Genomic DNA, 11,118 nt, shown 5'->3' with positions numbered 1-11,118 from the left:
CTAAATGAATACAATAAGCATTCCAATCAACTGACAAAGCATTCTACGGAGGGGTTTCATATTCCATGTGGTGTGTCGATGTTAACTAGCCTCTGCAGAAGCGAAATATCAGTATTTACTAGTTTTGTCTCTACAGAAGCATTGTTTTTTTTTATCAATTTCTGTTACAAATTTCAAATAAGTTGCGGGCAAAAATAGCCGGGAAGCCCTTGTAATATGCCAACATAATGTAAAAGAATCGTGAAAAAGACACATACAATTTAATAACTATTATTTCAATCAGCATTTTCCGACAAATTGAGCGCTATTTTAGAGCTCACTCATTATGAAAGATGCTTAATATAGAGAAAATATTTTATTGCAATATAAAAACCGGTTGCTTATACCTTAGTCACATTTGCTCTACGGCGGCCGTACGGCGAGTCGAAAACAGCCGTTTTATTCATTTCTATTCAAACCACCTATATGCGGCTATTACAAATAATGTTAAAACTGCTGTGATCGACTCGCCGTACGACCGCCGTAGATCAAAATGTAACCGAGGTATTAATTGCTCCTTCGATCCCATTTAAAATGACTCCTCATCCGACTCCAATCCACACTCCAAGCCACTCCATTCCTGACTCCGCCCATGACCCCTCCTCCACGAACTCTTCTTCCTCCTCCTCTTCCTTCTCCGACTTCACTCTGACTCTACTCCCACTAACACGTATCCCAAGTGGGCGAGTTCATCTTCCAAGTGTACCAAGTTTTCCTCAACCTCATCTTTCCTTTCGGAGTAGTACAAGGGTTAATCCCTGTAAATAGTTGGATTCGCTCAGCGTAACATCCAGTCTTCAGTATCATACACAACTAGCTCTCATATATCAAGATGTCAGGTCGCGGAAAAGGAGGAAAGGATCGAGTTGTAAATTTCGGCGGCGCCCCCGATAATCCGTTAAATTTTGTACTCCCTCAATTTTTCTCCGATTTCGTTCAATTTATTTACATAATATAGCCTGAAAAATCTATATCTCTCATTTTACCCGATAGAAAATGAAAGTACTCTTCCGGATTCTCAGAGATAAGCTATACGTTTTAACATTTTTTTTTCTCTTGCGACACATCATTCGAATATCCATCATGTGTCAATCGCTCCATTTGCTCGATCAAGGGCCTCGTACACGGTCTCATCTCTCTCCTTCACGGCGATGGCGACGTATGAAACCACCTCTACTAAAGTTATTCTGATATTAATGCCAATTCTAGTAACTCTTCGTGCTCGTATTCGATGTGTAGAATGCAATATTAAAGTTTCAAATGATTCTTGATAAATGTATTTATTTATTCATTTTTTTGATAAAGCAAAAAAGGCAAGAACTTTCTTTGCGGCCTTTTAATTTTTCGGGTAAAGAGGAATATATATATTAACCTTTCGTTGCACTTTGTTTTCAATTCCTTGTGCTAAAGGAAAGGAAGGGAACTGTGAATGCTGTCTTGGTTCGTGATAATTTATTTTGCGATATCCACGATAAAGGAAAGTTAGTATTACGCCGTCATGCTCGAATGCATAATAGCTCGGGTAAAGTATAGAAACGTGTTTTAACCGGTTTCCCACAGAAGCTATAGCATGGTTAACAAAAGACTTAATGCATGGCTGATCGTCAACAAAACGGAGTGTAAAGTGAGTTTGAACGCTAGCCTGTAGAACCTCTTCATTTTATGAAATTATTGAAATTCAAGCCTTATTTCAAATGTTATTTCTTGACCATTTTCTGTAATTGAGGTATCAAATTAAAGAGCAGATATTAAAGTTTTTAAAAATGTGGTTTTCTTTCTAAAACCCAGGTACAGCCCGCCAAATGACTTTTTGGTATCCCCTCTTCAAATTGTTTTTGCTCACTCATGCGTGAATGAGAAATAATCTAAGTAATAGAAATTATAAGCTTTACAATGATATGTCATTTGTCTATTGTATTTGTGATTAAGTTATGATAAATCATCGATAAATCTCGGTTTCGTTTTTTGTGGGACGCACTGTATTAATAATTACAGCTCGCGCATTAATACTTTTAGAATATATACGCACCAAATTCGCTAGTCTAAATACATGTAATGTCCAAAAGTTTAATCCTGCGCTTTAATTGCGCTCGCATTTATTATATTCAGTCCTTAGAGATACTTGATCTTGTTTTCGTGAGGATAAACTTAAATATGCAGTTCAAAATATACTTGGGGCTATCCCTCCAAAAGCCGGAAAAAAAAATCGGCTTTAGCGAGCGATCGTTATTTGCGAAAGCTGGATTCTCCTCCACAAAGGGAGATGTGTTTATATCGGCAAATACGATTAGAAAGTTATTATTTTGGATGGACTGTTTTGACCCCCCCCCCCTTCCCCCGAAGACGACCCCAAAGGACAATTGTCACCCGAAAAATCATCCGCCATGACAACCAGCTCCATGAATAAAATCACACCCAACCCCTCGAAAGTCTTCAACATCTACCTATCCATCCATCTATTCATTTTTTATATCATATAACCAAAGACATAATGAAGAGAAAGGTCAAGTTAAATGCTCACATTGGCCAAGTTGTCTGTGGGAAACATGACAGATAAAATAATCAACCATTTTAACATAAAGCTTTGGCATCTTATTAATTAATATAATGAAAAAACATATACATGTATATATATTACAGGGTACAACTTTTCACTTATGTTTCCAGGAACAATCAGGAAACACACATGCACACGCACGTTCCCACACATGAATACATGCACACAAATACCCTCCCACACCCCAAAACCCATGCATACACCAAAATCAAGCCCACACACATGTACTCACACTTTCAACTCCCCCTACATGCACACGCACACTCAACTCCTTCATCCACACACACACATCCATAGACGGACATCCTTACCCCCCCCCCACACACACACCCTCACACATTCCAATCATCCCAACATGCACACACACCTCCTCGCCCTTACCTCCACACACTCCACACCCACCATCACACACATCCTTATCCAACACACGCACAATGCATCCCAACCTGCACACACACATCCCCACCCTTACCTCCACACACTCCCACACCCACCATCACACACATCCTTATCCAACACACACACAATGCATCCCAACCTGCACACACACACCCCCACCCTTACCTCCACACACACACACACACAATGCATCCCAACACACATTCACACATACATGTATCCTTACCCCCACACAACCGCATATCCTAACATGAATACACACAAATCCTTACCCCACATCCACACACACAACCGCACATTCAATGCATCCTGACATGCATACACACTCATCACCACACACTTACACACACACTCTTTCTCACACATTAATGGAAAATTAACAAATCAATCTTAAATATTGGTGTACTGCTCGAGGCAGAACTCACACTTATCAAACATTGGAAAAAAGGGAAGAACAAACCAGAAAATAAAATGTATCTCGGCATTTTATTCACTGAAAATTAAATAAAGTCACTGAATTTGCATATCTAAATAAATACATATCAATACACACATACATGTACATGTAAATAGAATGGAAATGGAAAATTAAAGGATGAAGACATAATTAGGCAATAAATTCAAGGTGATTGGAATGCTTAAGCAAACAAATATAAAAGGTTTCTGACAGCACAATAGGAGATTTCAAGTTCAGTATTGACAGATGTAAGCATTAGACTGAGGTTTAAATCAATTCACAGCACTAGACTTAAAATGATATTGGTGTTAGCATGGACCTAGGAAGGACTTAGCGAGGTATTGAGGTGTTAATGATGTGCATGGTATCATTTTGTACACCCATATTCAGTGTTAGGACTGGATTAGGCAGTCTGAGTTAAATTTTCAACACCAACACCTACTAACACCAACATGAATAAATACACCAAACCTGAAATCACCTAATATCTGCTATCCCATACACACACATCAAACTGATCACAATGATGTACACATGTACACGTAATGTATGTTTACATTGTCTAAATAATGTACATTAAATGTTTCCACGTACACACACTAAACAAGCTTGTATAACAGAACTGTGACTCCTATATTCATATTTACATGTATATACATGTTTTAAGATAAATAGCCTATGATAATACATTTTATACAATATATGAACATAATATTCATCTATACCAGCACATCTATATGACATGATACATACAATATGAAAACAGACTTGTTTACTTCTATTTACACATAATATCAGGAGCAAGTTACCATCAGATAAATATACTATTCATGCTACTATTGCAGCTCCTACAGTTGCTGCTACTACTACTTCTACTACTACTACTACTACTACTACTTCTACCACTGACCATGATTAAAAACTTTGTTCTGACATGGTGCCGCAAAGCTCAGCAACACTTCCCATATTGGTGGTAATTTTTTACCTGATTGCTAAAGACAGCATGAATGTTTGTAAGCAAGCGACTTGAGGATCAACAGCTTAAAGGTCCTCTCTGAGGGACCTTGTAGTAAGGATAAATACTGGCCTCAGCAAAGGGTAGATGTACTAGCTCACCAAGTGGGAATCAAAACCGGGTTTCCAGAATCCAAAACCCCAGCTCTACTGAACTCAGTAATAGTGCTCACAAACAAAGAGACATATTGGATTATTTATGCTTATATCTATAATCACACTTTAAAAAAGTGTGTTTTTATCATCTTTTAGTAATAATATGCTACAAGTCTCCTAAAGTGACCAATGGTGAACAAACTCACAACATTATCATGATTACAGTATGATGAGCAACTCTGGAAAAAAATATTTTGAGTCGATTTTCTTTTTAGGGAAGATTGTTGATATGCTGATTAAAAATTCATGTAATGGCTTTCCTCTGCAATTTTTTTCTTGTGCCCCATATCCCGTTTGAGATTTACACAAATTTGTCGGCGAGCTTTGTGGCACCATATTAGAAAAGTAATAATAATATCATTCATCCTGGAATCTCTTCAAAAGAGATGAAAGGGCAAGTATTTGAGATTCTCTAGAGTAAAAAAAAAGAAAAAAAAAGTAAAAGTAAAGGAGATGTGAAAATTGAAACCAAAAAGAGCAAAACAAACATGCACCAATATGTGAAATCAAAGTCAAACGACCATAAATCGGAAATTCACCCTGGCATTAAGTTGGTTTTAATCGGAGTAATAATAAAAGAAACAGATTAGCGAATATCTCAGGGATACCGAGTAATGAAGGTATGATATTGTGACGTATCACAAGCGAGCAACTGTCCGACATGATATATGAACTCTATAGTGTAATGGATCATGATGACTGACAAAAATTAATCCAAAGCATGTATGAAAGAAGCTGCATTTCCATGAAAATTGTATTCACAAGCACACATCAAGCTGATACAGTTGACCTGGAAAAATTTAATGTGCCGTCTACTGGAAAAGGGATTAAAGGTTAGAATTTCATCCTTAAACAGTGACAAAGAATAACATGCTCATAATTTTCAAATTCTCAAATATGCATTGTTCTCAAGCTATCGATCTCTCAAGTTACACATACATGGATTTACATTTAGTATGAAATACATGTAGTCACAGTATGAAAATAAACAGTGATTCTTTATTTTCTTATATACTGTACAATAATTTTTGGGTAATATTTAACATTGAATATTTAGCCAACATATTCCATATGAATCAAGGAAGGACATTTCCAGTAAAAAAAAAAAAATTACTACAATTTTTTTAATGAATTTTAAATTGGCTATCAGAAAGCCAAATTCAAAGACTACACAATTGTCATTCATCTCTTGAATTCCTGCTTTTGGGTACAGGTTCCGAACTTTGTGCAAAAGACAGTTTTCAGGGTGTTGGTTTGTTGTGACTAGACTAAGCCGTATTAGGCTTTAAAAAAGCTGCCACCTGCTTTCAGTAGGTAACAGGTTTATCAGTTTACCAGATTGAGAGTATGCACCTGTATGTAGCACAGTCCTATGTACGTACAAGAACATAAGGAGATTTTACATCGCTGAAGCCCTCTAGAAGCATATCATCTTCAATCTCGTTATCACGTCTGTCCAAGAGAAGGCTTTAACCACAAGCTCAGGTCTTCGCTCTTACCAGATGGTGGCCGACTGAAAAGGAAATAAAAGAGAAAAGATTAATACCTGAAATGACTAACTGTAAAATAAAACAAAGACTTTAGTTGCCTACGTAAAGTTACTCTTTCTTGCATGCTCAGTAAATCAAATTCTCAATCATTTCTATTCCTGTCAGCTACAGCTAAAATCCGATCTTGAAGATCCAGACCGGACCCGAAAATGAAATTGATAAATTATATACCAATCGAAAGCTTATAAGCTACTAAATACAGCAAGGTATGCTTTATGCATTTTCACCGCTTCCCAGCTGAGTATTTTGCTTGTGAATATTCCAATTATCGGGCTTCGAACCCCGCTTAGAAAATAAGCTTTATTGTGCTTTTCACCTGCCTCGAGACCGTGACGTCACGTTGTGTAAGAAGCGTCGTGATTCCATAGGTTTGTACACAGAAAAACTGGGTGATTTTTTTGCTTTCCAGATAACGCATTTCATTCTCTTCACTTCTATCACAGAGGGATATCACATATACTTTTACCCACAAGCTTGAATTTGTGAAATCTACAGTTTTGAACTAGTTTTTGCCATATTTTATTTCCTGCTTATTTGGCGCAGATTTCAATTCTATCTGCATTTAGATTATGTATAACAACTTTTCCTGACATAGCAATTTAGGCCCAATAAGAGCCAAACAAAGAAATCACAAAAAAGGTAGTGAATAGTTGTAGGTTTACAACAATTTGAACAGTGAATAATTTTGAGTGCCATTTTCATCTGAAAACGAAAAAAAAAATATGGATTCATAACATGGAAATGGAAGAAAATACCCAATGCTTTTGTACACAAACCTATGGAATCACAACCCTCCTGACACAACGTGACGTCATCATTTCCAGGCGACGTGGGGGTGCTCAATCGAAGCGTACTTTGGAGGAGCAGTTTCTTTGATTTTTATTTAATATTTGTCAGAAATGGAAGGATATATATGTAATATTTTTGGTATATTTGTATTGTATGAATCATTACCTTTATTTTGATATATGACTGTTTTTACACCGGTCAGGGTCTTTAACAGATCATACTTAACACTTTTAAAAAGCATCACTGGAAAATTAAAAATTTCAAGTTTTATTAGGGTCATAGGAAATGCACTCTCACTATTTAAAAGATAGCACAAAGTAATTAACATGCACACATTTTTATGAAGCTGCCCGATGTTAAATCATAAAAACTTTGCATCAATAAAATGCATATGATAAACTTTGTTTTAAACTTTCCATGAACATCATTTTCATGGGAACAATTTAGCAATGGTAAGTAATATGGCATGGAGCCAATGAAGCAGTTTCAATAAAAATTTGGGGCTTGAATCTTATAATGAGATAGAAATATGACAGATGTACATGTACATGTACATGTATATGTATAACAATTGGACATGTACACACATGCATTGCATATTGTATCATTTGACTTTCAGTACTAAATAAAGTTATGGATACACGAAAGGAGCAGAAGAGTAAGGAAGAGGAAGAAGAGGAAGAGAGAGAGGAAGAGATGGATAGCAAGAGGGAGAGGAAAAGTAAGAGGAAGAAGAGCAAGAGAAAAAGGAAGAAGAAAAAGAATAAGAGGACAGAAGACGGATGATGTTGAGGTGGAGAAACAGAAGGAAATTAAGGAAGATGGGGGCAGGATTAACGGGGAGGAGGAGGCAAAGATAAGGAAAACAGGGATAAGGAGGAGGTGAACAAATTAGACATGTATGCATATTAAAGGTTATTATCAATCGGTGCACAAAAGAAGACATTCTCTATGGTGAGATTATTTTGTCTAGATACTGCAGAATATCAATTTAAAGGAGACTTATCGAAAATACTGAATTAGTCTATCAAACAATTAGATTTTATGCCATCAAATAGCAGTGTATATAATTTTGTATATAATTTTTTAGCACTGCTTCATAAGAATAATGCAGAACTTCTTCCTTCTTCTTCTTCTCATTGTTATTGTTACTGTGCAGTTATTATCTTTATCATCATCGTCATCAACTTGTTATCTACACTTGGTCTTCCAAATCATCTATAGTTAAGGATTAAAACTATTCTAAAAGAAAGGATTATATAGGTTAATTTATGGTGCCTGTTTTTTTGTCTTTCCAGACTTTCACAATCGTCCATCCTACCCCATCAAATCAGATAAACAGTGAATCAATGGTTAAGAAACACAAAACATAAGAGCGACCTGGCAGCCTATAACAAGCCTATTCGAACCATGCCTACATTGTATTGCTGATACTAAGACTTCTCATGCTGGAGAACGGCAAAACGAGTCTCTCCACTGATGATGCAATGAATGCCAATAAATTGGGAAAATAAACAAGACACATTGCGCAGTAATAAACATAGATAAAATGATTAAGGTGATGATGCAACCAATTGCTTGCCCAAGAGTGTTACAAACATTAAAGGAGAATGAAACTCTTGGAGCAAGTTAGCTTTTGTGAAAGCAGAAAAATCAAAGAATAAGATCAACAAAAGTTTGAGTAAAATAGGACTAGCCAATGGGAGGATCTACATGGCATTAGTGATCTCAATATTCAAATGCTCATAACTTTCTTATTATTCATTCAATCTTCCTCAAACTTTCAACAATATGTTTCTTTGATTTTTCTCTTTGATATGGATTCAGCTGGTTTCAAGGGTTTCATTCTCCTTTAATTACTTTGCGATACAATGTTTCTAAGCACTGCATTATATTACCCTGGCTTTAGCATGGCTACCCTGACTAGGTGTTCAAGTATTCAAGGGTACCCGATTACTACTCCTGGGTGGAGAGTGGCAAATGTGGATCAACACCTTGCCAAAGGACGTGAGTGCTGGAGTGGGATTTGAACCCCTTACCTTGTGGTTCAAAAGTTCAGAGACTTATCCACTGAGCCATAATAAAGTACAATAGGTGATTTCAAGTCCGGTGTTGGTGTTGAAATTTGGATTGATTCCCCTAGCTCCAAAATCTATTTGGAGTTTGTAAAACTGATACAGATCACATTATTGACATCTCAAAAACTAGAGAGTGACTTTTCAGGACCATCTTTGTGTTATGTTTGGTGTTATACTCGTGTAAAAATTGACCTTACACCAACACCAAAAGGTCAACACTGAACTTGAAATCATCAAATGTAGTTGTGTTCTTAACCAAACTTTTTCTTTTCGCTAAGCTTACAGACTAGTATTTTGAATACAGTTTCCATGTACAACCATACCTATCCCAACAACAATTTGATTTGCATAAAAAGAGAAAATTCAAGCATAGGCCTATCACAGAAAGCTTCATCAACATCACATGTATTACAAGGAAGCTAGAATAGCTCACTTATTTCCACAAAAGTTACGACAGAACAGTGACTTTAATAATGCAAGAAGAAAGCAAATGAAATCACACACAAATATCTCTTTCATATCTTATTGAATGAAATACTGAATGAAAAATTCAATTTTTTCCTCTGATAATATTAAACAGGATTCAAATCAAATTCACATATATGAAATGAACATTACATGAACTTATCGTAAATGAAATGCTGAATGTATGCATCATCAGCTCTTGAAATTTCATATCAGAAGAGGTGTGCATACATGTATAAACCAGTTTGCATGAAAATAATCAATGGGCCCTGACAATAACAGTTTCCTTTATTTTTTTGGTTGGTTGAGGAATGAGATCACCTTGCTAGTGTTGGCGAGTTTTTACCTGATTGCTAAGAAAGCATGAATGCCTGTAAACAAGCAACCAGAGGACTGACGGCTTAAGGTCCTCTCCGAGGGACCTGGTAATGAGGATAAATGCCTTACCAAAGGGCACTAGCGCACCAAGTGGGAATCGAGCCCGGGTTACCGGAATCCCAAACCCCTGCTCTACCGACTGAGCCATTGCGCTTCCCTGCTTAAATAGAAAATTGAAGAAAATAGTGTTGTAATCAAGAATAGCTGGTAGAGCTAGATTCATGAAACTCATGGACCATCTAAAGAAAGTCATTGTCCAGAAACGAAGGAATATAAGCTCCTTACCTGTCATAGGATTTCTTTGAGAGGAATTTATTCAGAATATCATCTGGATCACTGTCATGATCTAAATAATGAAATGGTGACACACAGAAACTTAAGATTAGTAATGACAGCATGGCACAAAGAGAAAATATCAAAAGTACCACATATATCTTTATTACTTAATATTATTTGTTTGGTCACTATTTCCTAGTTTGTCCTTTTCTGTCTTTCATTGTCTTTTGATATTTTTTTATTCTCAACGAATCAAAGTGTAGAATTTCAGAAAGTTTATTCAAGAGTAGAAGAGTGGTTCATACATTGTCAAAGGGAAGTTTCTCACAAAAAGTGTAACTTGAAGTCCTGCTTCAGCAGTCATACTAATGTACATGTACACCCTCCTTTATTATGCGGCAGAAAGCGTTCCCCAGGCATGATCTGACCAATGACGTAATGTGTATATGTACATAACTAGTAATCTAGAAAAGATATTAAGTCACACGTTACTCTTTGTGAAAGAGCCCCCACCCCCCCAAGCCCCCAGGCACAACTATGGAAAGTCGGCAACGTCAACGTCTAAAATGTTTGTTTAAATTATTTTCTAGATATGATGGCTGTACATGTATATTCATACATTCATTGCTTTCTCGACAATTCAGAGTGCTTCTCCTTGTTCACAATGTACATTGTGCAAATATTCTAAAGAAAAAATTATGACATTGTTGGATTTCCATATAGTTGACATTGATTGGATCAATAGAAACTCTTTGTAAGACGTGGTCCAGATCTGTACTGCACAAGAATGGCGGGGGAACATACCATGTAGTGTCTCTATGGCATCACTTCTGGCCTGGCTCTTGGCTATGATTTTATCAAGATCATCGCTGTCCAGGCGAGACACTGATCGTCCGGTCTGGAGATAAATGATACATGTAGATTCAGTCATAAGATTTATAGTGATGTAAATATGATGGG

The 11,118-nt window shown here is 36.6% G+C and overlaps 1 protein-coding gene across 27 annotated transcripts in view; it reads right to left on the bottom strand.

The window, feature by feature from the left end:
- Window positions 1–3,462: 3,462 nt before the first annotated feature.
- The window catches only part of LOC129279908 (centrosome and spindle pole-associated protein 1-like), an 84,504-nt gene continuing 76,848 nt past the window's right edge, over window positions 3,463–11,118 (bottom strand). For 22 of the 27 annotated variants that reach the window (XM_064112644.1, XM_064112636.1, XM_064112643.1 and 19 more), the window contains 3 exons: window positions 10,963–11,056; window positions 10,168–10,228; window positions 3,463–6,135 (listed from right to left, as the gene is read on the bottom strand). In XM_064112644.1, the coding sequence (XP_063968714.1) occupies window positions 6,069–6,135; window positions 10,168–10,228; window positions 10,963–11,056 (222 nt within the window). In that variant the 3' untranslated portion in view covers window positions 3,463–6,068. Of the gene's footprint in view, window positions 6,136–8,379; window positions 8,438–10,167; window positions 10,229–10,962; window positions 11,057–11,118 lie in introns of all 27 variants that reach the window. The other 5 variants (XM_064112639.1, XM_064112646.1, XM_064112648.1 and 2 more) reach the window with 1 other exon arrangement.

Source organism: Lytechinus pictus, chromosome 17 (genome assembly GCF_037042905.1).
Source record: "Lytechinus pictus isolate F3 Inbred chromosome 17, Lp3.0, whole genome shotgun sequence".
Taxonomy (NCBI): Eukaryota; Metazoa; Echinodermata; class Echinoidea; order Temnopleuroida; family Toxopneustidae; genus Lytechinus; species Lytechinus pictus.
The sequence above is the reverse complement of the archived record's forward strand: the minus strand, read 5'-3'. Positions and strand labels throughout refer to the sequence as shown.